The sequence below is a fragment of the Gracilinanus agilis genome, chromosome 2 (assembly GCF_016433145.1).
Source record: "Gracilinanus agilis isolate LMUSP501 chromosome 2, AgileGrace, whole genome shotgun sequence".
Lineage (NCBI taxonomy): Eukaryota > Metazoa > Chordata > Mammalia > Didelphimorphia > Didelphidae > Gracilinanus > Gracilinanus agilis.
Genome location: NC_058131.1, coordinates 182,333,225 through 182,359,936, shown reverse-complemented (window position 1 = coordinate 182,359,936; position 26,712 = coordinate 182,333,225). Strand labels below are relative to the sequence as shown.

The window sequence follows — 26,712 nt, the reverse complement described above, 5'->3', positions numbered from 1 at the left end:
CTCAGCCTTCCCTAGTATTAGGGAATTCGGGCAGGAGCCACCATGCCAGGTCCTCCCTCAGATGTGTTATTACTAGATACAACCCTACCATAAAAATAAGAGCAGAATTTTCTTTCTATAATTATGTGAAAAGATAGAATGGTAGGGTGTTGGGTTTTTTTTTTCTTTTTTACCAATGTCCAGCCCACAACACTCAAATAAAAAAGCTGTTCTTGAGGCGAAGTAGTAGAATTTGGGGAAGAGGCTGAGTAAAGCTGTGTGAAAGCAGACCATCTGTCAAGCTCCCAATTTTCTGCATGGACAACTATCTACCAAGCAGGAAAATTTCAAACAATATTGAATGGTTATGTGAAAAACAAAAAAAAAATCATCAATAAAATATTTTTTATTGAATCTTCTCATTTGTCTGGAAATAGCATTGAAAAAAATCTCTTAAAAGTTTTTCTGAGTTAACAAACTTAAAAATATGAAAACAAGATGTAAATACATCAAAATCACTGAGCAATTGCTGATAATTCTTAGCAAGAAATAACTACAGTATTTTTAATGGACAATAAGCCTTTTGAGTGAATTCTAAATAGCCTTATAGAAAAATGAAGCCAAATAATAATAATAAAACCAGCATAAATCTTGGGCTCTTAACTCATTTCAATCCAGCGTAGACTGAATATTAATCATCGCCTCCACAGAGGATGAGGAGAACCTTCCTGTAATCTCCTGATGTATCATCCTGGAAGAAATAAGGCCATAATCAGAAAACTTTATCTCCTAGAAGTATTAGACAATTCCTGACTTACATTTAAGACTTATACATGGCTACCACCAGAATAGCCACTCCAGGCTGCTGGCCCAATCAATGGCTAAGGAAACTCTTCTCCCTCTTCACTATCTCTAATTGGGATTTCCTTTTTATTATTCCTCTTTCCTCTCATACCAATGTTTCTTATAACCACTTCTCTATCCTAGGTTAGGTCGTATGGTTTTAAGGGAAAAGATGATGAAACAGGAGACCAGGAGACCAATTGGGAGGCTAATTACAACAGTCCATGGAGAAAGGATAGTGATTGAATGAGTGAAGAGAAGGGAAGAGGCACAAGAGATGTGGAGCTAGAATTAAGACGCGGCAACCACATGGATATGAAGGATGGGGAAACAGCAAGCCAAAGAATTGAAGAACAAAGGATCGTCTATTTAGAGCTGGAAAAAACCTCATTTTGTAGATAAGAAAACAGACCTAGAAAGGCTACATGACTGGCTTGGGGTCTCATAGACAGTACGTGACAGTCCTGAAATTTGAACCCAGTATCTCTGCCACCAAGACCATTAGTCTTTCCATTATAATAATACTGACAATAATACTAATAATATTAGCTCACATTTATCTAGCATCTCCTATTCGATTTTCATGACAACCCTGGAAAGTAGGTGCTATTATTATTCCCCATTTATAGATGAGGAACTGAAACAAAGATTCAATGCTTTAGCCAGGTTCACACAGCTAGGAAGTGTCTGAGGCTGCATTTGAACTCTATTCACTGTTCCACCTTGTTGGCCTATATTGAGGGACTTTTGAGGTTGCAAAGCTGGGTACTAGAGGAGAATTGTGACTTTATAAAAAAATAGAGAAGTTGTGGAGTTTTTTTTTCCTTTCCAATTATATTATTATAATAAGGGGTATGCTGATGAATGTTTAATGACTGATTCTAGGGAAAGGCAGAATGACTGTACAATACACTTTTAAGCTTAAATTGGCATTTTTTAAAAAATCTTTGCTTTCTTCTTAGAATCAATACTAAGTATTGGTTCCAGAAGAGCAGAAAGGGCTAGGCAATTGGGGTTAAGTGACTTGTCTAGGACCATGTTGCTAGTCATATTTGAACCCAGGACCTCCTGTTTCTAGGCCTGACTATCCACTGAACCATCTAGCTATTCCTTAGATTTGCATTATTAACATTTTCTTAAGTCTAGGCAATCAATAACTCACAATGGAAATTTAGTATTTGGCTTTAGAGAGCCAGTAAAAGCTGAGTCTGGCATGTTTTCTTATTGCCATTGTGAGCATTTATACCTCAGAAATCAGCAAACTTCAAAACTAGGACTCAAATTTCTTGTTTTCTTGATTGCCTAGACTATTCTATAAGCATATCCACAACTGACAGCTTTTAAGGTCCCAAAGTAGTGGTTTCAACATTGTTATTAACAAAAACAAAATTATAAGATCATAAGATGTTCCAAACTAGTTTATAATCCAATTTAGTATCACCTTTGGCAACTACCTCTCTCCATTTGCCAAGGAAGTCATATGTTTGCTGACCAAGGCACTTTCTGAACTCTCCGAGTCTCCTCTGTTGGGATAATTAATTTATATCACTTACACTTCTCATTAAAGAATTGTCTGATAAGAAAGAAGATGAGCCGGCCACCTGGTAAGGAAGAGGGCTGACAGGAGGATGGGCAGAATACTCCATGAGTCCCCTGGAGAGGCCAGGGGAAAGTAATGAAAGAATCCATCCCACTGGATGGCTCCTCTGGTGAACTCACACAGGAGGAATAGACATACACAGATGGTCTGAGATCTACATTGTTGGAAAGAGCTTCCAGATTGATAGGATTACTGTTATGGTCATTGGAAAATTTGAGGGAGCAACTGAGTATATACTTTTTTTGTTTGTTTACTTCAATCTGCCTCAGTTCACTTACATATTCTTATGCTTCTCTGAATTCTTCTTATCCAAAATTCCTGTTCCTTATGGGGCAGTAATATTCGATTACATTCATACATGACAGTTTGTTTACATAAACTGATGAGCATCTACTTTGTTTCTCTTCTGCATCTACTTTGCTTTTTGCTACTAAAAAAACACTGATGAATATTTTGGTGTAGATGGAACCTTACTCTGATTTCTTAGAGTTTATGCCTTATAATGGGATCTCTGTGTCAAAAAATATAAATATTTTATCACCTTTTAATAAAACATAATTCCAAATTATTTTCCAGAATAATTGGACCAATTCATGACCACATACATTTTATTATTGTGCCTCTTATTCTCTAGCCCCATACCACTATATCCATCTTTTGTTATCTTTGTCAACTTGATGAATGGAAAGTTGATCTCAGAGTTGAATCCCTTCACTCTTTTTCCCCTTAAAACTTTTCCCTTCTGTTTTAGAATTAATAGTAAGTACCACTTCCAAGGCAGAAAAGCAGTAAAGGCTAGACAACAGGAGTTGTGACTTGCCCAGGATCTCCCAGTAAGGGAATATCTGAGGCCATATCCTTCATTCTTAAAAAAATCTTTCTAAAAGATATTTTCTATCTGAATAAATAAGGCAAGAAACCTACTTCACTGGTTGCACTGAGACAGCTGCAAATTTGGGAATAAAATACAGGTTTACTAATTCAACAAAGATATACATTAAAAACTCCCCATCTTGCTGCATCTCCAAATTGCTAGTCATACTGAGAAGGTTTAGTGATGTCACTATAGTCATCAGCCCCAACCTGACGTGGAGATGCTAGCAATAAGAACCATTGAAAGGTGGGGTTCATCTTTTAGTTCTCTTTTATTTTTTTATAATCCAGAGGATCATAGGATTTGGAGCTGGAAGAGACTTTACATATTGCTGAGTCCAATATCCTCTCTTCAGATGAGGAAAATGGGACCCAGTTAAGTTAAAATATTTTCTCAAGGCAGAACAAGAATTTCAACCCCGGTCTTCTGACTCCAAATCTTGTGCTCTTTCTATTCCACTTTTCAAGTAGGTGACAAACTGGAAAATAAGGATCCAATATGACTAAAAAGCTATTACATATTCCTAGGTTTGTTTTTTTTGCTCCCCTTACCCCCGCCCCCCCCAAAAGGACCTCAGCTACAACAGCCTGAGATTTTGTTACAAAGCATCAGCACCACCATATCATCTCCCAATATTTTCTGCCTAGCTCACTTTCTTCTTTATTTTGATGCTTTTACCTTCAAAGAAAGCAATAACCAGATTTCCAGCGTGCAAAAATTGACAGTAGGTAAACGTGGGCCTAATTTATATCATCCCACTCTCCCCTCCTCCAAAGACACTAAATATGAATTCTACTTTGCCTTCGTATACACAACAGTCATTGTGCAGACAAGTCAAAACATCCTCAGCCTCCAGCTTCTAACCTTGCCAAGAATCAGGGTGAAAGGAATGAGAAATTCCTGATAATCACTGTTTGTAGATCGAGGAGATAATCCTGCTGTACCTTGCCTGCTCTGGTCAGACCACATCTGAAATATTGTGTTCATTTCTAGACACCATAGTTTAGGAGTATCAACAAGCATTTATTAGGCACCCACTATGTTCCAGGCACTGAGCTATCTACCTGGGCAGCTACGAATACAAAGAATGGCAAAAGACAGTCCCTGCTCTCGAGGAGTTCTAAAAACTCTCAAGCAGTCTAATAGGGGAAACAACAAGCAAATAACTATGGAGAAACAAGACATCTATATCTGTGATAAATTAGAGATAATCAATAAGAGGCATTGATAAGTTGGAAGATGTTCAAAGAGGGACTATGAAAATGATGGATTAGAGAGCATGTCAAATGAGAATCAATTGAAAGAAGTGAGACTATTTAGTTTGAAGAAAAGAAAATTTAGTGGGGAACATGAAATACTCTTAAAGAGAATTTACACTTGATCTGCTTGACCCCAGAGGGAAGAATTAGGGTCAATAAGTACAAGCTACATGAGGCAGATTTCAGCTTGGTGTGATGCACAGTTTCCTAACAACGTATTGCCTTCCAAGGAGGTCTTCATACAGAAATATCATCAAAGAGATGCCTGTACAGCTATGAGTTTGGACTAGATGATTTCTGAGGTCTCTTTCAACTCTTGAGCTTCTCCCAAACAAGGAGACAAGAAGTTGTCCTTTGGACCCTTCATAAGCATCCAAATGAAGTTGATTAGAAACCTATCTTCCAGGGCAGGTAGGTGGCTCAGTGGATAGAGAGCCAGACCTAGAGAAAGAAAGTCATGGTTTCAAATCTGGCCTCAGAAACTTCCTAGCTGTGTGCCCATGGGCAAGTCACCCCCATTGCCTAGCCTTTCTACCTTGAATCCAATACTTAGTGTTGATCCTAAGAGAGAAGTGATAAGGGTTTTTTAAAAAAAAAAAGAAAGAAAAAATCTTAGACTTACCTTGATGAAAGAATATAGAGACTTTCCATAGTTTCTCTTGAAGCATTCTCTTATGTCCAACATGTCGATCTCTGAACGGGAAACCATGATTCTGATGAGGGTATCGTCATCCGTGCCTAAGCCCTAAGAGAGACAAGGACAGCAAAACTCAAAACCACAACCAAACCAGAAATGATGGGAAAGGATGCACACTGGAATAATGAGAACCCATTAGTTCAAGAACTACATTAATTCAAGCCTGCGTGACTTCCCATGTTTTATATGACAACATACGTATTTCATTTGTGTGGGGTTAATAACAGCCATTCCTGATTCTCCCCAAAGCAGCAGTTCTTGTGTAGTAATAGAGCACAGACAGGGTCAGGCACATATCCTGGACTCGCTTCCTCCCAGGCCACTTACTAGCTTTGGGACCCTAAACAAAAACCTCTTCAGCGGGTTTTTCATTTTGGTAATGCTTAAGCCACCTGGGTCACAGGAATGTCGGGAGGGTACAACAAATGATGGATGTCAAGTGCTTTACAAAGCACTAATGCCAGTTATTAAGTTAAAATGATACCTGACTTCATTCTAGTTCTCCCAGTGCCTCCTCCTCTGCCTCTGATACAACCTTCAGTCATTCCAACCTAGCCTGCTTTCTGAGGCCATCTCTTCGAGTCTGAACTCCATTTCCTCTTTTCAAAATCTAAACCCTTTTGTGGAATTCCATGCCCCACTGTCCTCTCAATACACATCCCTTCCCAGGACTCATCCCTGACTCAATTCCATCATCTGTTCCTGTTTGTATGAAGCTGGACCGAGCTGGAAGAAAGCACACAACCATCTGGGTCTACTACAAATTTGTTACACATTCTCATGGTCATCCATCAGTCCTTTTACTCTTCCCTAACTGAAGCTCTTTTCTAAACCATTTTTCTTCTCAAACCACCTATAGCACTTCCCTTTCAGCAGGGGGCCTCACAATCCTTCAATGAAGTATGTATGCCTTGTTGAAAAAAATGAGGTCTAATTCTCTGTGTTCCTCAGTCCAACACTTTAAATAGTCACAGCTTCAGTCCCCATCCTCTCCTCCTCTGCTCCTGGCTCACAAGAATGGAGAAACCCTTTTTCAATGCCAAGCCTCTACTTGGGCCCTTGAACTCATCCTCACCTGTGTTTTCTGCAGGTTTCCCCCTTCAATCATCCCTTCTTTCTTTAAATTTTAACTTCCTGTTCCCTACCTTTTCCTAGAGTTGTCAAATACCCAAATCTTTAAAAAAAGCCTTCACTTGGCCCTATTGTCTTTTCAAAGCACCCTCATATAGGTCTCTTCCTTTTCATAGCCAAACTCCTTGAGAAAAAAAAGCTAGCTAGTCATAGTTGCTCTTCATTTCCCACCCACTCACTTCTCAGCTCTTATAATCTGGCTTCAGTCCCGCCACAGGACAGAAATTTATATTTGCAAGTTCATCCATTTTCTTTAAGGCTGATGATCCCCTCTCATTCTTTATCCCTCTTTATGTCTCTGGGGTGTTTGGTAGCATTAAATCCCTCCTCCTAGATACTCTCACCTTCCTAGGTTTCCTGTCATGGTGATCTTTCTTGGTTTCCTTCACTGGTCCAACATCTTGGTCCTGCCTTCTTTATTAGGATATAGGCCGGGATCTTGTCCTGAGCCCTCTTCTTTTCTCTTTTTACACTTTCTCTTTTGGGAGTCTTATCAGCTACCATAAATTTGATTACTGTAGATGAGGAAATTGAGGATCAGGACCTCAAATTCATTGAAGGGGCAACTGACCTCTTTCAGGAAGTCATTCAAAATTCCCTCAATTATTGGATATCCCCTACCCCTAACGCTATACTTTAAAGTATATATACTTTTTGTATTTGTATGAGCGTGTGTTTTAAGCTCCTGGTAAAAAGAAAACTCTTTGACGGCAGCATTTATTTCATTTTGTCTTTGTATCTCCAAGTGACTGATTCATTACCTTCATTGATTTGTAGAGCCTTTCAGCAAAATATGCAGATTTATTCCTCAGGCATTTTACTGTGGAAGAAAAAAAGGCAGTAGAAAAAGATTGTGGAATTCAGAAAAACCTGGAAAGACTTACATGAACTGACGCAAAATGAATTGAGCAGAACATTGTACACAGTAACAATAATATTTTTTGATAAGCAACTGTGAACAACCTTGTTATTCTCAGCAATACAGTGATCTAAGACAATCCCACACTCATGATGAAAAATGCCATCTGCTTCCAGAGAAAGAACTGATATCTGAATGCAGACCAAATGCAGATCAGAACATATTATATTTCTCTTTCTTCCTCCTCCTCCTCTTTATCTCTTCTACTAAATGACTAATATAGAAAACTGTTTTACATGACTGCTCATGTAAAATCTTTATCAGATTGCTTTCTCTCTTGGGAAAGTAGGAGAGAAGAGGGGTTGAGGAAGGTGGGAAAAAAGAGATAATTTGGAATTCAAAAAAAGTGAATGTTAAAAAAATTGTTTTTATATATAATTGTGAAAAAAGAAATGTTTTTAAAAAGAAAAAGATTATGGATGAAATAACAAAACTAACATTAGTAATAATAACTGACATTTATATATCACTTTAAGGTTTGTGAAGTTGAAAAAACGTTCCCTAGGACAAGCTATCAAGAAGCACCTTTTGACCCCCTTAAAAGAGAAACTTTATGGGACAGGTCATGTTAAAGTACTTGTCAGGGCAAGGCCAACCTCCTGGTGAAAAAGTTGTAGTTACAGATGTGGAATGAGGAATCTGTTGTTAGTGTAACAATTAAATTTAAGTTTTGACTCAATATAAGAGTTATAAAAGTGGTTGCCATTTATAAAATATTAGCCCCTAAGTCAAAATAACTGTTAGCCACTTTTATTTACAACAAGGTAGAGATACTACCTTGAGAAAGTGAGAAATGTAGGAAGGAGACAGAGCCTTTGTGAGTATATTCATTTATTTTATGTAACTATACTTTTTATTATAAAGGATGAACCTTTTTTGAGGGGAAAATGACAGGGCATTTTTTTTAACCAAGAATTATTTTTAAAAATAACAGTTATTTAAAAAATGTCCAGAGGAGAAAAGTTGCCCTCCGTTAATCTTGTTAATTGGTAAGTGATACAGTGGAAAGAATATGGCTTTAGAGTCAGAGGACCTAGTTTCAAATCCTGACTGTGCTGTTTATTGCCTTTATGACTTAAAGTAAATCACTTAACACCTTCCTAGGTTTCATTTTCCCCATTTGTAAAACTATTAGGTTAAACTAGATGACCTCTAAGGTCCCTTTCCATTCTGGATTTGGAATCCTTGACCAAAAAAAGGGCCATAAAAGTCAATAAAAAACAGAGGAGAATATAGTTTCAAAATGACTTGGCTATGAGCTCCAAGATTCTCTCATATCCTTTCTGACCTGTAGAAGAAGGTGCAGTCAGAAACCAAGTTAACAGATGGTGATTTTAAGTGAGGTAATACTTAGAGAAATAATCAGAGGCTAAGCCAAACTCCTTGTTTAAAATTTGGATGGGAACCAATGTTGGTTTAAACAACCTATAAAGAAAGGAATATCTGTTCCCATGCCATAAAAATCTACTAGCATTATGGAAAAAGACATGAAAATATCAGTCATTTTTTTTTCCCTTTAGGGTTATCAAAAGGAATAGATTCTCACCTATTGCCAGTAAAGCATCTTCAAAGCTGCCTGATGTCTCAGATTTAATGCTCTGCTCAATGTCCTTCTTGGAAATCCTCCTATATTCATCAAACACTGGAACCAGAAACAAACAACATTAATAATATTAATAATAACGATGTAGAACGAGACACATCTCTATACTTGGCCAATATGGAGATTTATTTTGTTTGTATCCTTATTTGTTATGAAGGGTTTTTAAAAAACATTTATTTTTTCACCCCCAGCATGGGGTTATCTGGGAGGGAAAAAAATAAATGCTTGATAATTGGGAAAAAATGTTACATTTTTAAAATAGCAACAATAAAAACATGAGGATGAGTAACTCCTCAACAGGACTCTATACTAGTAAACCTGTCCTTTTTGAAGAAGGAAACATTTTGTCATTGAGTAGGTGTTTGATTTGCTGGTTCATTGCTTCCTCAGGCAAGTCAATGTGTGTGTGAGCATGCTTGAATTCTTGGTGTGGGCATTAACTTTTTGCTTTGTTTTTTCCTCTTAGCAAGTCAAAATTGAAGCCATTCAGTTCTTTCATTAATTACTTTTTCAATAAGAACTGGCTCTTCTTTTCAACTCTTTTTAATAGACTAAGACATAATTAGATTTTTCTAAATTATTTGCCAAGTATACCCAGCTGTCACTAGGGTGTTCCTATTGGTGCCTCCATCCTCCCTCTGGATCTAACCACATTAAGAATTTGGAAACAAATGGTGGTGTTAGACTTTCCAAATGCTTCTCACAGCATCTGCTTCCCAGTCCTCACACTCAGATGTTTCCTGACTCCCCAATCCCCAGGCTTATGAGACCTGCCCCAGTTGTTTACAACATATTCCCTTTAAGGGCAGTCCTGGGAACATCACCACCAGGGGGAGATTTATGCTATGGAGAAAATGCACTGGGGAGCAAATGAGAACCCATAATCTCCAAGTAGATAAGCAGATAAGTCCATAAATATTTGTTTGCAGCAGTAATTATCTGTGGGTAGCATCCAAGTATGTGGTATAATTTGAAACTACAAAATGGATTGCTCTTACTCAATTTTTTAGTTTGTGTATGTGTATAGTTTACCAAACTTGTTAATGTTTCCCATAAGCTACATAAAACACATAATTGGAAAACCATAGAGTTGTGCTTCTAAAGTCTGTCACAGGCTAATGTCTGATATGACTTAAGTGAAAGATAAAATACATTTCTTTTGCCTCTCAAAATTGGAAAACAGTGATTAGAATCATACTTTTGTGATCACATAGCACTTTTCCTACAAAGAAATCAAAGGCACACTGCCAAAATCAGACAGGAATCTGCACAAGTAAGTTGGATGAGAGATTGAGAAATACACATTAAAATTTTTACAATTACTCACCTGTTCATCTCATTGCTATATCCCCTAGAGAAGTTCCTTCTGTTACTTTAAACAAGTACAAGTTAAGAATAAATATGCTATAGGGTAGTTAGGAAGCTCAATGGACTGAGAGCTACATCTGGATGTGGGAGGACCTGGGGTCAAATCTGGATACCTGTGTGGCCCTGGACAAGTCATTTAACACCCACTGCCTAGCCCTTACCACTCTTCTGCCAGTATTGATTCTAAAATGGAAGTTAAGGATTTTTTTAAAAAATAGTAATAAATATTTTTTCATTTTAAAAATAAAAAAGAATAAGCATGCTAACATTTATTTTCCTTCCTAATATGTTAAATAATACTTTAAAAAATAAATAAAGTAGAACACTAAGTTTGAGATTTCTGATACGAAGTTAGAAACTTGACTATAAAGGTTGTTTCCTATAAACACACATACTAAAGAAGCTCTGAGAACATTATTCATGCTGCTAATGATGAATAATAAATGTCATTATTCTGACTGATTTCTTGCTATACATAACACATGGTACATAGTGCTACGAAGTCTTCAGAGCAGGCTCGTCCCAACAACCCTGTGTCGGGGAGTGCCGAGGAGTCAGGTGGCATAACCGTGTGGTCCCCTAACTAGTCAGTGCTAGACACTGGGTTTCTGATTCTAGGTCCATTTTGATTTTCATGCTGTATTCTCTACTGTTCCTGCTTTATGATTTCACTGGTACAGGTCATGCTTCTAAAGCAGATGACAACCTCTCTATAACTTGACAGACAATTTTTGAAACTGTCTGTGCCCAAAGAATTTAACATTTTGCGACCAACCTGATGATGATTTTTTCCAGTTGTAGAAAGGCTGATGTTCACATAACATACATCCAGTTCATTATTAAACCCCTAAGGTGAAGTTTTGGTAAGGTCTGCTAGATTTTGTACTCTTTGACATAGCTTTTGAGTCACCTCCGCATTGCATTGGATTTGAAGATAATTACTACAGATCTGAAAGAAATTAGGAGCACCTAGGTAGCAGAATGAAAGAGTACCAGGCGTGGAGACTGAGTTCAAATCTGACCTCAGACACTTTCTAACTATGCGATCCTGGGTAAGTAATTTAACTCCAACTGCCTAGCCCTTGCCATCCTTTTGTCTTAGAATTGATTCTAAGACAGAAGATAAAGGTTTAAAAAAAAAAAGAAATTTTTCTGATCAAAGATTTTCTTTGTACCTTATTTGTATCCACATAAAAAGAAAGAAAAGAAAGTACCCTGAATGTTCAACAACAAAGAAATGGCTAGATAAATTACATTGCATCAATGTTATACTTTAATGTCAACAAAACCAATAACTGTTGGGAGTATAGAGAAATCTAGAAAAGTCTTTATGAAATAATGTAAAATAAAATACTGCCACCACCAGAAGCATAGAGTATACAGTGACTACAATCGTACAAGAAGAAAGGAATGAGAATGAACAAAGAATCCTGATGGAGACTTAGGAGTGACTAAAATGCTATGGTACTGTAGGTGTTAAAATTAATATAAATGTAAACAGTCATTAAGTAAGTCTAATTATTCATTGATACTTTGGATCAAATCTTTAATAATTAAATAATAAATAAAATAACTAAATAATTAACATAGTGATTAGTTTAATTAATTAATTAAAAATAGGGAGCCGGGAGCTTTACCATGAAGTAGGTGATTTCTGTTCCGAGAACAGAGAATGGACAGGAATTTCACCTCGTCTGTCCCCCATCTCTGCTCACCAGCCTCATACAGGTCCTGGTGGGAGTTAAAACATGAAAGCATAAGATTCTTCTAGCTCTTAAGATCCAGGGGCTGCTTGACATATTTTTTCAAATCCAATGAGCTGATTGGAAGACCTGCACCTGGCACATTGTTTAATGCCTGTAGGATTAGCCTCAATTTCACTTTTTTTTTTTTTGCTCTTACCTTTTATTAGACAGAAGAGCAGTGAGGGCTAGGCAATGGAGTTTAAGTGACTTGCCCAGGATCACATAGCTAGGAAGTATCTGAGTCTAGCATGGAACCCAAATCCTCCTGGCTCAAGGCTTGGTGCTCCATCCACTGGGCCCCCCTAGCTGCCCCTCAATTTTACTTTTTAGCCCCATAGGACTGCTTCTGCCTTCTCTCTTGTCCTTACACATTGGTACTCCATCTCCCACCTCAGTACTGGTTATTCCACATGCCTGAAATGTATTTCCTTCTCACTTCTGCCTCCAATTAATTAATTAATTAAGAATATTTTTCCATGGTTACATGATTCATGACCTTCCCCCCATCTCTTCCTTCCCTGCTCCCGGAGCTGACAAACAGTTCCACTGGGTTATATGTGTGTCATTGTTCAAAACCCATTTCCATGTTATTCATATTTGCAGTGGAGGGATCCTTTAACATCAAAACCCTAATCATTTCCCCATTGAACTATGTGATGGATCCTAAGTTTTTCTTCTGTGTTTCTGCTTCCACAGTTCTTTCTCTGGATAGTGTTCTTTCTCCTAAGTCCTTCAGGATTGTCCTGGATCATTGCATTGCTTGTGCATTGCATTTAACCCCTCCGTACTCAGCACAGTGTCTGGCATGGAGTACTTAAATATTATCTGACTTGATCCTTAAAACAACCTTAGGAAATAGGTGCTGTGAATTACCATTTCACAGTTGAGAGGCAAACTTGTCTGGAGTTTCCCAGCTAATAAACAAGGCCAGCTTTGAACCTGAAGCTCACCTCTTCCTGACTCCAGGTCCAGGGCTAGCTCTATCCCAGTGCTACCCACTGCTAATCAGTGGCTTAACTATCTTGTCCTTCCTCCATGATTTTGGTCTGAAGGCAACTTCTCACATCACAGCTTCTTCCTGAAGCACCCATCACTCAATCAACTAATCAAGAAACATTTATTTACACTTTAGTATGTGCCAGGCACTGGGATAAACACTGGGTAAAACCTGCCTATGTCTATTTCTGAAGAAGTAAAAAAGACAGTTATTCATGCCAATCACCAGGCACAAGTCTGGAGAAAAACTACCTACCTTGGCATCCTGTCTCACGAGGTCATCATTTAGGTGATTTCCTTCATCTCTTCCAGCCTAAAACCAAAACAAAACAATTATTATCCGAGAAACGGGTTTTCATGAAAGCTTGCAAAACTGATTATCTTATATCTATCTGTTCTCTTGGATTTCCAGGGTCACTTACCATAGTACTGAAAGTTAGAAGGGACATTAGAAATCATCCAACCTAATCCCTTCTCTTTAGAGATGTGGAAACCAAGGCCTCCAGTGTGAAGTAAGTTATCCACAGATCTGATAAGTATTTGGGAAACAGATATCATGTATAAAGCAGTACATGCATGGATAAGTATTTTTTAATTGATTGGTTATTTTATATTCTTTAAAAATTTTCTATCTTTATATTATTCATGGATATGTATTTATGAAATAGATATGTATAATGCAGGACAAGGATAAGTATTTTTTATTGATTGGTTATTTTATATTCTTTTTAAAAATTTTATCTTTATTTTATATATGACTAAATATTTATGAAAGAGATATTATGTATAAAGTACTCATGGGGATTTTGTTTTACACATAAGTCATAGTCCTTCATTAAAGGATCTGACAATTTACATGGATCATACTCCTTGACTTCAAGAATCTGGCCATCTGCTAGGGGAGATGAAACCACGAGAAGATAATTAGTGACTCAAGTAAGTAAGAAATATTAAATGGGTAACATGAAGAGTAAGTGTTGAAAAGTTTAGAAAAGGAAGGCGAGTTTCAAAGATCATGGGTTCAGGGATATTGAGCTTGAAGGACTCTCAGAAGCTATCTAGTCCAACTTCCTTCTTTTACAGATGAGAAAAATGAGGCCACGAAGGTAAAAATCTAGAGTCAGAGGACCCAGGATAAAATCTCAGCTCTGCTCCTGACTCTTCTATTGCCTTGGATAGTCACTTCCCTTATCTGGGCCTCAGGTTCTTCAACTGTAAAATGAGGGAGATTGAACTACATGCATGTCTTCTACAATGGTTGTTAGCTCTAGAATGATGATCCTTTGAACAAAGAGAGAAGGTTTCAGCTGAGTCTGGAAGGATGCATTGGTCAGAAAGAGAGGAGAGCATTCTAAGTTAGGGAAACTATGAACATAGGGGCAACTGGAAACGTATAAACCACGTTCAGGTACTAAGGACACTAGTTCACAGATGGAGGTAAAAGGAGATAAAGACGGAACACAAGTTATGGTTAAATTTTGAATGTCCTTGAATGTTAGACCAAGAAGTTTAGATTCTGAAAGCAACAGGTATCCGTCAGAGGCTTTTAATTGGGGAAATGACCTGAAAGAATGAATTTTAGGAAGATTAACCAGCATGCGGGATGGACTAAGGTGAAAACGAACCAGAAGCAGGCTGACAGTAGGCTTCTGAAATAGATAATGGGCACCAGAAATGGAGAAAAGATGGATGGGGAAGATATTTTTGAAAAAATAATGACTAGAACTTGCTCATGGTTAGGGCAAAAGAAAAAGAAGAGTCAGGGAAGTTTCCGATTTGGAGACAGGGAGATCAAAGGAACTGCTTAAGGAGGAAAGAGGGTAAATTCAGTCTCAGTTTGAGTTGCTGGTGAAACATCGAGGGCCAGCAGGCAGTAACCAATACAGGTCTAGGAATTCAGAGGGAAGTCATAGCTAAATATACTACTGTGAGAGTCACCCGTATCGGAGGTGATGCTTGAAGCTAAGAGAACAGATGACAGAACTCTGAGAGAGTTTGTAGAACAGAAGAGCTAAGGGCTGACCTGTGATTTAATTGTATTTGTTGAGATTGTGTCTCCTTATCTCACCCACACTGGAAACTGCTCTCACCTACTTAGGTTTCTCCTGAATTCCTATAGCACTTAAAAAAATTATCTATCAAAGACAATAGGTTTTATTGAAGTCTTTTTCTTTTTATATCTTCATTGTTAATCCTTTTTAAATATCCTTTAAAATATTTTTTAATATTTTATTTATGGACTTGCCTCTTTTTTTGTATTTTGTTTTTGAACCTTTACTTTCTATTCTAGTAACAGCCCTAAGACCAGAAAGGCAAGGGCTAGGCAAATTAGGGGCACACAGCTAAGAAATGAACAAAGCCAGATTTGACCCTAGGTCCTCTACACACCAGATGTGGTGCTCTATCCACTGTGCTCCTTAGTTGCCCCTAGGACTTCTCCCTTCAATTACATTCATAAAAAATAAAAATAACCCTAGATATTTATTAAATACCTACTATGTTCAAAGTACTGTGCTAGAGCTCCTCAAGGAGTTTGCAATCTTAAACAGGACTTTTACACTTAAAAAGATAAAGAAGTATTGTTAACTTCTCAGTTTCCTTAGTGCAGAGATCAGATAATCTCTAAAGTTCTCTTCCATGTCTATGGCAAGATTCTAGGCTTCTGCAAATACCAAGAAGTTCCTCAGAAGTCAGGAGTTTAACTTCATACCTCGGTGAGGTGAATAGGTCAAAAATAATCTTCATTTTACAGATGAGAAACCAGAGGTACAGGAAGATCTCAGGTCACATAGCTAAGTAATAGAAAAACCAAGACAAACCAAGCTCTCTCCAGAGATTCTGCCATGAATGACTTCCTTGTTAAATAGAGAGCTAGGAGGCCAATGAAGGGTTTGAGTTTATCATCTACCCATACATCTGCCTCTTCAAATTAATTCACTAAATTCAATTCATAAAGAAGCCAAAATTTATTCCATACTCCCTTCTCTGACTCCTGCATGCAGCCCTTTATAGGATCAGATGATGTAGAGCTTGAAAGACTCTTAAAGGTCATCTACTCTTACCCTCTCCTTTTACAGAGGAGAGAACTGAGGCCCCCAGAGGTGAAAGGATGAACAAGGACGATGCAGGCAATGAGGAGCACTCCCTTGGACACCCAAGCGCCGTCCCTGGCCCCGGACTCTGTCTGCTCCTGATCCAGGTAGCAGCTAGGATACTCGGGAGTTGGTCAGGCTATCTTTGGAGGAAGATATCCAAAGACAAACACAGCCAATAATCTAAGGCTCACCACCTTGTTAGTTCTGCCCACCACTTTCGATGAGCTCCTAGCGCTTCTGGAAATTTAATTCCACAACAAGTATTTATTAAATGCCTTCTATGTGACAAGGAGAATGTCAGCTTCTGAGGCCATAAAGACAAAAATGAAAATAATCCCCATCCTCAGGGAGCTTACATGCTATGAGAGACTCCAGAGTCATCTCCATGGCACGGTTAGTCATGAAGAGAACTTTTAAGTAATATTAGTTAATAATATTTAACCAAATACTTGGCTCATTCATTTGGGAAAAATATAGATTTATAATAAAATAATACTTAAATAATCAATACTTGATTCCAAGGCTAAAGAGTAGTAAAGGCTAGGCAATGGGGGTCAAGTGACATGGCCAGGGTCATGCAGCTAGATGGTGTTAGATTTGAACCCTGGACCTTCCATCTCTAGGTCTGGTTATCCATCCACTGAGTCACCTACCTGGCCCCAGTAAGAATATTTTTAAAGAAAAGTATCCTTTCCAATCAAAACTGTACCCATTGCCTCTAAAGTTATTTACTAATTCAATAGAGAACTAAGTCGAATTTGTAAGAATACAAGCCTTCTTCAATTGACAAATGATGAAAGGAAATGAATAAATAATTTTCAGATGAAGAAATTAAAGTCATCAATAATCACGTGAAAAAATGTTCTAAATTCCTCTTGAGTAGAAAAATGCAAATCAAAACAACTCTGAAGTACCACGTCACACCTAGCATATTGACCAATATGACAGTAAAGGAAAGTGATAAGTGTTGGAGGGGATGTGGCAAAATGTGGGATGTGGGACACTCATGCATTACTGGTGGAGTTGTGAACCAATCCAACTATTCTGGAGGACAATTTGGAACTATACCCAAAGGATAATAAAACTGTGCCTACCCTATGATCCAGTAATACCACTCCTGCATCTGTATCCCAAAGAGATAATGAAAAAGGGGAAAGGACGTGTTTATACAAAAATATTTTTAGCAGTTCTTATTTGTAGTGGCAAAAAATTGAAAATTCAGTAGATGTCCATCCATTGGGGAATGGCTAAACAAGCTGTGGTATATGTTGGTGATGAAATACTATTGTGCCCTAAGGAATGAGAAGCAAGATGATTTCAGAAAACGCTGGAAAGATCTACAGGAACTGATGTAGAGTGAAATAAACAGAACTGGGAGAACATTGTACCCAGTAACAGCAATATTATAAAATAATTATCTGTGAAAACTTGGCTACTTTCAGCAATGCAATGATCTGGGGCAATTCTGACAGACTGAGAACAGGAAATGCTCTCCACCTCCAGAGAAAGACCTGCTGGAGTCTCTTTTACATCAGTGTATTTATGGTTTTATTTTGGAATTTTGGTATGGAATTGTGTTTTGCATGACTAAAAAATAAGATTTTAAAAAATAAAGTATTTGACCTACCGCTGAAAGAGATACAAGCACTCTCTGGAACATGAAGGAAGTATCAGAGCAAATGTCATCTTCAAGAGTTCTTCCATATTCTACCCCAAAAAATATGATAATCATTAGCCATAAACTGGAAATATGGGAAAAAACCTACTGAACAGTTCCTTTGCCATCCCAGGGACATCTATCTTCTTTCTCCAACCCCTACTACCTTCTGAAACAGCCTAATTATCCTAAGAATTTAAAAAAGCCAAGATATCATTTTTTTAATCCTTGCTTTTTGTCTTGGTATCAACTCTGAGACAGAAGGGCAAGAGCTAGCCAAAGAGGTGAAGTGACTTACTTAAGGTCACAGCTAGGAAATGTCAGGCCAGATTGGAATCTAGGGGCTGACTTCAGGCCTGGTGCTCTCTCCACTGAGCCACCTTGCTGCCAAGCAATATAGATCCACTTGATTCACTGGTTTCTAGTGTAAATGATGTCTTATTCCTAAGAGAGTGGGGGATTCCCCCAGGGCCTACTGAGCAGAGGGCTGAGGGAGAGGGATGGTCTAGATTCTCCTTTGAGGAGGACGATTAAGGCATTCAGTGGGAATTACTTCTTCACCATCTTGGTTTCAATGGCTGGTTCGAGCCCATTATCTCTTGAGTAAACCAACAAAATTAAGTCACCAGAGTTTTCTGAAAGGCAGCACTAAGGAGGCACTGCAGGAGACAACTCCCTAAGAATATCTCCAAACTTCCTAATGTTGTTTTTTGGCTAGGCTTATTCAGAAAGTTCTGAAAATGTTCTTCAAATCAACTTAAGAAACATTTTTTAAAAGTACATTATATAAAAGGAATTCTGTAGAGAGCTAGTGACACAAGGATGAGAAATAAAAACAATTCCTGCTAGCACCTCAAATTCATCATTTCTAAAATTGAAATCATCTTTTCCTCAAAACTTAACCCCAATCACTTAGTGAGTATTTATTAAGCATCTGTTCATTCAGCAATTTCCTACTTACTTCCTCTCCTTGTCTGTTGATAGTACCATGGTATGTAACAACAATTTTTTATTTTTATTTTATTAACAAAATAATTTATAAAGTGCCTTCTATATACCGGGCACTATGCCAAGCATTTTACAAACACTATCTCAACTGACCTTCACAACAATGCTATGAGGCAAATGATGTTATTATTTCCATTTTACAGATAAAGAAACCGAGGTAGAGGTTAGGTGACTTGCTCTCTGAGGACTCGAGGTCTCATGCTGTATCTGCTGCTATTAGCCAATCAGTTGCCAAAAGCTGTTGATTCCACCTATACAACATCTACCATTCTTCCCTTCCCACTTTTGATTTCTACTGGGGCTGTTCTAGTTCAGTCCCTCACTATAGAGACACAGAATTCCAGAGTCGTAGGGGACCTCAGCAGTCATCCAATGCAATCTATCCTCCAAAGAGAACCTCTTCCACAGCATCACCTCCAGAAGAAGCACCTGGCACAATGCCTTCCGCAGAGGGAGGCACCGAAATGTTTCTGGAACTAATTTTAGCCTTCACATTGAAATAAGGAATACTTTTCTCAACTCTCAATGGTTTAAAAATATTAAAATAAGTTCATCTGATTTATGAGTCTCTAGCTAAAGAGAGTGTCTAGTCCTGGATAGTTAAAACACTGAAGGGGGAAAAAGAATGAGATCAGATGATCTCCCAAGATCCCTTCAAGCTCAGTGATTCTGTGAAGAAAATCCCCTCGTATATTAGCCTCCACAACTAGTCCCTCTTCTCAGATTAAAGCAAAACCTTAATTGAGGCTACTTTTTTTTAATTTTAAATTTTATTTTAAAATTTTTTCCATGGTTCAAAGATTCATATTGTCTCTCTCCCCTCTTCTTTCTCCCCTCCCAGAGTTGACAAGCAATTCCACTGGATTTTATATGTATGTAAGTATACATATACATTTATATACTTGTACACACACACATACATACATACATATATATATATATAAAATCACAATTGAGGCTACTTTAATAAGTTATTTACCCTGTTGGTAGACCGCATTGATCTGTCGGATCTCCTGTGGGGTCCGGGAAGCCAAAATTTCAATCAAGCAACCCTCATCTGTGCCAGCACCCTAAGTGAACAATCCAGAGAAAAAGTAGGTTATAAAACATCACAAATGTGATGAATGTAAGAGATGGTGGCATAATAGTAATTCGCTAATCACACCAAAATAGAAAGAAAGAAGAATTGTCAATGGGGCTCTTCCCCCCCCCCCCTTTTTGGAGTCATTTTTAACAGTCGTCCAAACTTTCATAGGGTCATGGGATGTAATGCTAGAAGAGACCTTGTAGTTCCGTCTAGCCCAACCTCCCCATTTTGCTGATGAAGAAACTGAATGGAGAATCTTAAAATATAGTCATTAATGAGATCGTGGTGTAGGGCAGAGGTGTCAAATTAATGACCCCCTGAGTACAGCCTGAGCCAGATTAAGTGGGAAAGGTTTGACTTAGAAAACACAAATTAATTTATCTTGCCACAAAAATAAGACATCGCAAGATAAATTAATTTGTGTTTTCTAAGTCAATAGACAGCCCACAAGGATCCATTTCTATTTGAGTTTGACATCCCTGGAGTAGTAGATAGGACTTAAACTTGGTATGATTTAGGTTCAAAGCTCAGCATTTTACTCTTTGTGAGACTCTCAGTAAGTTGTTTGTTTTTTTAAATCTGTGGCTCAATTTTATTATCTGTAAAATGAGGAAGTTGGACTAAATGTCCTTTTAAGGTCCATTCTAGCACTGTCTATGATTCAATGATCTTAGAATATATAAGTATTAGAATTGAAGGAAACTTGTTTTTTCTTGTTTAGCTGTTTTTGGTAACTGGAAGGATAGCTGCCCTAAGGAAACTTAGGGACTATCCAGTCAGACCAACTTCATTTTGTAGATGAAGAAGCAGAATATAAAATTATAGATCTCAATCTGAATGGATCTTGGAAACCATCATTTTATAAAAAAGATATATCCATTGTAATAGCTAACATTTCTATAGTGCTTTACATACTTTTATCTCATTTGATTCTCACAATAATCCTGTGAGCCAGGTAGTATTATCTCCATTTTACAGATGAGGCAATTAGAGAGGAAAAAAGCTATTTGTCCATAGGAAGTGTCTGAGTTGGGATTTGAACCCAGGTGTTCCTGAATCCAAGTCCAGTGATCTGTGGAAATAAAAGGGTGCAAGACCCAACCTCTGTTCTTGAGGACCTTCCTGCTGGCTCGGCTTTTCCTAACCATTACCCAAGTTTTTCTAAAAGCCATTAGAGAACAGGATTTGAATATACTTATACTTTTTATTCCCAGTGTCTGGGAAAATGCCTTATACATGGCAGTCACACAAAAAATGTTTAATTAGAATTATAGACCTATAGAGTAAAGGGAAACTTAGAAAATAACCTGCTTGGGGGGAAACTGAGGCTCAGGAAAGTAATTTGCCCACAACTACATAACTAAAACCTGTATATTCTGATAGTCACCCTGAGGATGGAGGTTGGGGAAAGATGCCAATAATGATAAATATATTTTAATTAGAGTCTGACCCATTAAAAATGAACTGACCAGAAAGGCAATATCGCATAGTAGATAGAGAGCAAGCTTTGGAGTCAAGGAGATTTGAGATCAAGTCCTAACTCTGACACACATTGGCTATGTGACTCTGGGAAACTTACTTCACTGCTCAGTGACCCTAGGCAACCTTCTAAGAACAAGCGGGTAGTGGTTGTTCAGTTGTTTTCAGTCATGCCCCACTTTTTGTGATCCCATTTAGGATTTTCTTCTTTCCTTCCTTCCTTTTTTTATTCCTTTCTTTATTCTCTTTATTCCTTCCTTCTTCTTTCTCTTTCTTTCTCTTTCCCTTTCCTTCTCCCTCTCTTTTTTCCTGTCTTCCTTCTTTCCTTCCTTTCTTCCTCCCTTTCTTTCTCCTTCCTTTCTTCCTCTCTTCCTTCCTTCCTTTCTTTCTTCCCTCACCTTCTCTCCTAGTAGCAATTCTAAGAAGAATGGCAAAAGCTAGGCAATCAGGGGTAAGTGATTTGCTCAGTCACACCTCTAGGAAGCATCTGATGCCACATTTGAATTCAGGTCCTCCTAACTTCAGAACTAGCACTTTTTGTACTATATTACCTAGTTGACACCATTTGGGGTTTTCTTGGCAAAGATACTGGAATAATTTGTCATTTCCTTCTCCATCTTGTTTGACAGATGAGGAAACTGAGGTAAACAGGCTTAAGTGGCTTGCCTAGGGTCAAAAAGGCTAGTAAACATCATAAGGCTAAATATGAACTCAAGGAAATAAATCTTCCTGACTAGAGGCCTGGCACTCTCTCCACAGTGCCACCTGGATGCCCATCCAGCAGATCTACATTAATAGAGTGAGCCAGCCATATAATTTTTTTTAACCCAAACTATCCTTTCAACGTGTAGCTTTTGCCTGACACGGAAGGTTCCCTCTATCAATCAAGCAGGTATTGATTTACATGATTTACTTTAACAGGGGGAAGCATCCATACCAGGCAAAAAAACTACACTATTAAAAGGACAGTTTGGGTTTAAAAAAAAAAGGGAGGGCACTCCCTGGGTTAGAACTTGGCAGGCTCATTCTTCTCTAAGCATAATATTGGTGCTAAGCTAAGAAACTGGTAGAAAATGGTTCATATTGTAGGAATTGCTACACCTCAATCACAAAATTATAGGCCTCAAAAGAGATTGGAACAAAGCAAAATAACCCCAAAATGTCCAGAGATATGCCAAAGGCAGAAATAGAGCTTGTCACTGTCACTACTGAATTAGAGGATAACTTCATTGCTTTTATGAGAGAACCCCTTCTGTGTTTGAGTAAAACAAATGAAATATTTTGGGTTTTTTAAAATTCTCATGAGGAGATCCCTAACGACAGGAGGTTAGAAATAATTTCCAGGTCTCTTTGAAATAAGACCCTATGAATCTAACTTTTTAGAAGAGTAAAAAGAAGTCTGTTTGCTTTTTTACTGATTTGATAACATTTTTGAGTTGACAAAAGTTAGAAAATTAAATGCCTGCACACCTGAGCTTTTCCCCTCAAATACATTTTTGAAGGCTTTCATCGATAGCATTGTGGATACAATGCCCAGCTGGCCTTCCTGAAGGTAGAAAACAAAAGCTGCTCCCCGCTGGGATGAATACAAACCTTCATGGCCCTTTTCAGCTCAGACACATCATACAGCACAGTGGGCATCATCATTCCCACAATCACTTTCTCAAAGTTTCCACTCAGTTCCGACTTCAAGTCACTGATCAAATCCTGCAGGGCACAAGGAGAAGGGATAAATTTAATTCAACCACCACTCCAGGTGATAGCCTCTCTATAACAAATCCATGGGGAAAAATGAAAGGAAAAAGCAGAGAGCACAAATTCTTTTCAAGCATACCCAGAACTCTCACAACAATAGCTCATATGCCTAGTCATAAAAAAGGCCCTGGCGAATGTGAAAAGGCAGAAATTATGCCTACTATATTTATAGATCATAAAGTGACAAAATTAGAATAATAACACAAATAAGAGATATAAGGCTATGTGGAAAATGCAGGCAACTCAAAACTTTAATAAACTTAAAGGCATTTAATAATAGCTAGTATTAAGTGTTATTGCTATCTTTTAAATATTCAGTTATTTGTTGATGACAAAAGGGGGCAGCTAGGTAGCTCAGTAGATTGAGAACCAGGCCTAGAGACAGGAGGTCCTAGGTTCAAATCTGACCTCAGATACTTTAAATAAAGTAAATGTCATAAAATAAATATGACATAAATGTCATAATTTTAAAAACCTGGCAAAGATAATATTGCTGGAAAATCAATTCAGATCCTCACCTCATACCTTATCCTTTATTCAAGACCATCAGGATTATACATGAACTGATTGAAAAAGGAACACATTCGAAAAAAGGGGGGGTGGACATAATATTGAGGAAATAAATGTTGAAAGCTTAGGACTTATTCAAAATAAAACAAAACTTCTATTTCTAAAACCCCACCACATTCTGTACATTCTGGGTAGATTATGGGAGTTAAAGCTGGAAGAAACTTTAGAGCTCACCTCTTTGATCTGATCATTTTACTTTTCAGGAAATGGAGGCTCAAACAAATCAATTATAATAAAGTAGAAAAAAATTTGGACTTAGAGAGCTTTGATACTTTATTTGCCATCTGTGTGACCTGGGCAAATCATTTCATCTCTCTAGCCCTCAATTTCTCATCTATAAAATGGGAGAGACTTAGATTGGATTTACTCTAAGGTCCCTCCCAATTGTAAATCTATGAAATGGATACAAGGACGTATAAGTGACAGAGCCAAATATGTAAACATGGAAAAATATTTTAAAAAATTTTAATTTAAAAAACCCTAAAAAATTGCAAAAATGAATAATATGGAAATAGGTATAAGTGATAACATTATTGGATCCGGGAGAGGGGAGAGGAGGGAAAGAAAATGAAATATGTAAACATGGAAAAATATTTTATAAGTGACAAAGCCAGGTTTCAAACAGATCTTCTGACTCCAAAATCTAGGCTGTTTCCACTCTTCTTGAGCAGTAGCTGCCCAAATGGGCATATGCTTGTGCATGACACTCTTAGAATAATTAAGGGCCTATGAAAAATATGTAATTCTGAATAGAATCTGAAACAAGACTTGGGAGGATAGGAAAGGTTGGCAATAATGATTAATCCCCTGGATGCCACTAAAGGGAAGGACATTAGAATGTAATCTGGACTAAATATGTCAGAATTATGGCCCTAAGTAATAGTTTTAAATACCCATTTAAAACAAATATTTTAAATTATTTTAGCTTTGACCACTAAATCACCTCCAGTAAAACCAAAATTGAGAGTGGTAGGAGAATAAGGCATCACGTTTCCACCCCATACACTGTGGGAACTATGCTGGGAAAGCCCAGACTGCAGAGAGAGGGCACTTCCCTGAGGCAGTGTCTGTGAGGAGGATGCGGGGCTGAGGATACAGGATTCGGTGCTCGTCTTCCATCATTAGGACCAGGCAGTCCTCACAGTGGGTGAAAGAATATTAGAGGGATAAAAGAGTCCAACAAAACTATCCTCTTTAAGCTGGCAAAGGGAAATAGGCTCATTCCTTCTTCAGTTCCTTCGTTGGTTCATGTAGATTAGTGACCTTGGTAGTGTGGACCAGACAAGTTCTTGGTCTCCAGAGGAACTGAATTGTGACCTACCCTGCCAATGGTTGACTTATAAGCTATCTTGATCTCCTGGCGCTGTGACACATTACGGTAGGCAAGCACATCAATGATGGCATCTTCATCTGTCCCTGAAGGGAAAAAGGAAAGAGAGATTATTGGCAGAGAGAAAAGACAATAAATACCTCGCTCCTTCCAGGCTCACTAAAGTTATAAAATTAAGTTTAGTGAACCAAAAGTAGGGGAGTCATACTTTTTAAAATAACAATAGAATTACTGTTGATCATCTTCCTGGTTTCCAAGGCATGTCATCCTCCTTATGTCTTTCCAGGTAAAAATTACCTTGTGAAGAAAAATTTTTAAAAGAAGGGGAGAAAAAGCTTCTCTGATATAATTTCATCTCGAATTACCTTGATGGCTCGATTTTCTGTTTTGAAAGAATGCTGTGGAAACTGCACTCTATTTTCATCAAATTGGCAAAAATCACAAGAACTGATAAAATTCACCATTCGCAGTAAAAAACAGGTTGAGTACTGTGCTGCTAGGGGAACTGCAGGTGAGGACAGTATTTTTGGAGAACAAAATGGAGAACAGTGTTGAGAGGCAGCAAGGAGGGCTTCTCTCCCTGGGGTATGAGGAGGGAACTCGGACACAATAGGGTACAAGCAGTAGGGGAAAGAGAAAGCTGGCTCGGAACTGCCTCAGAGGGTAAGAGCAGAAACAACACAATAATAAGCAAATAAATTAATAATAATATAAAATAATAAAATAATAAGCAAATAAAAAATAATCAGCCCTAGATAATCCAGCTGGAACAGAGGCCCAGCACAACCCACCAAAGGCAGTGAGGAGAGGAACTCAGTCCAAAAAGGTCCAGCCTCCATGGCACTGGGCAGAACCAACTCCAACCAGTGGGACTGAATAGCTGCAAACTTCCACACGGCAGGCCAAAGAGATCCCTTTGCAGTATGCAGAGTGCTTGGGTAGCAGAGTTGACCCTAGCATGACACAAGCATGCAACAGAGCTTCCTCCACATACATCAGATTAATTGAGCCTTATAGTATATATAGTATTCATTATATATTATTTTTATTTAAATTTTTAAATAAATTTTTATTTTTAAATTAAATTAAAATTTTTAGTTAAGTTAAAAAATAAGATTTAAAATAAAAANAAAGACCCTTGCCATTCTTCTGTTTTAGTACTGATACTAAGACAGAAAGTTTGGGTTTTTTCCTAAAGAAATAGGATAATAGAGATGGAATTGCCTGCTAGCACCCGGAGGGGGCGAAGGGGAAGGAGGGAGATAAGCCAATCCCATAACTTAGAAAAACTTGTGTAGAAATTTGTTATTACGTGTAATAGGTAATAAATATATTTTAAAAGGTAATACAGATATCATTAATCCCATTTGACGGATGAGGAAACAGGCTCAGGAGTTAAATGGAGCATTACAGGACAAAGAGCTGATCATCTCTGAGGCAGGACTGAACGGAGGTCTTCTGGACTCAAGAATTTTGGACCGGATTCAGAAAACAACCGGGAACCACTATGAGCGAGGTCAGTGTGGAAGCCGGTTAGCCCGTGGTGGGGTGGAAACCACACGCCGGACCTAAGGGGTTCACCTGCGACTCTGAGAACCTCCAGGACCCCATCTTCCGTCCTGCCAATTAGACTACAGAGCCAACATCTCCGGGACCAGAGCCGGAGCCCCATCTCGGGGCAGGCACCCAAAGCTGGACCTAACTGGGCGGCTTGCAA

The 26,712-nt window shown here is 38.1% G+C and overlaps 1 protein-coding gene across 1 annotated transcript; it reads right to left on the bottom strand.

Annotated features, from left to right (window-relative positions):
• ANXA4 (annexin A4) lies at nt 1-25,076 on the bottom strand. Its single transcript, XM_044660906.1, has 10 exons — nt 24,987-25,076; nt 22,934-23,047; nt 19,754-19,844; nt 17,737-17,816; nt 13,271-13,327; nt 11,911-12,004; nt 8,849-8,944; nt 7,145-7,203; nt 5,178-5,300; nt 1-730 (listed from the first exon to the last, which is right to left on the bottom strand). Exons 2-10 carry the CDS (start codon nt 22,985-22,987, stop codon nt 671-673), a joined length of 714 nt encoding a protein of 237 aa, XP_044516841.1. The 5' UTR covers nt 22,988-23,047; nt 24,987-25,076; the 3' UTR covers nt 1-670.
• Nucleotides 25,077-26,712: the final 1,636 nt, after the last annotated feature.

Bases quoted from the DNA above. Each gene is read 5' to 3' on its own strand.
- ANXA4 (XM_044660906.1), bottom strand. From the start codon at position 22,987: ATGATGATGCCCACTGTGCTGTATGATGTGTCTGAGCTGAAAAGGGCC. The intron at 7,204-8,848 runs GTGAGAATCTAT...TTTCTTCCACAG, and splicing joins AGATGCTTTACTGGCAATAG to TAAAATGCCTGAGGAATAAA. The intron at 5,301-7,144 runs GTAATGAATCAG...TGTCTCTCTTAG, and splicing joins GGCTCTACAAATCAATGAAG to GGCTTAGGCACGGATGACGA.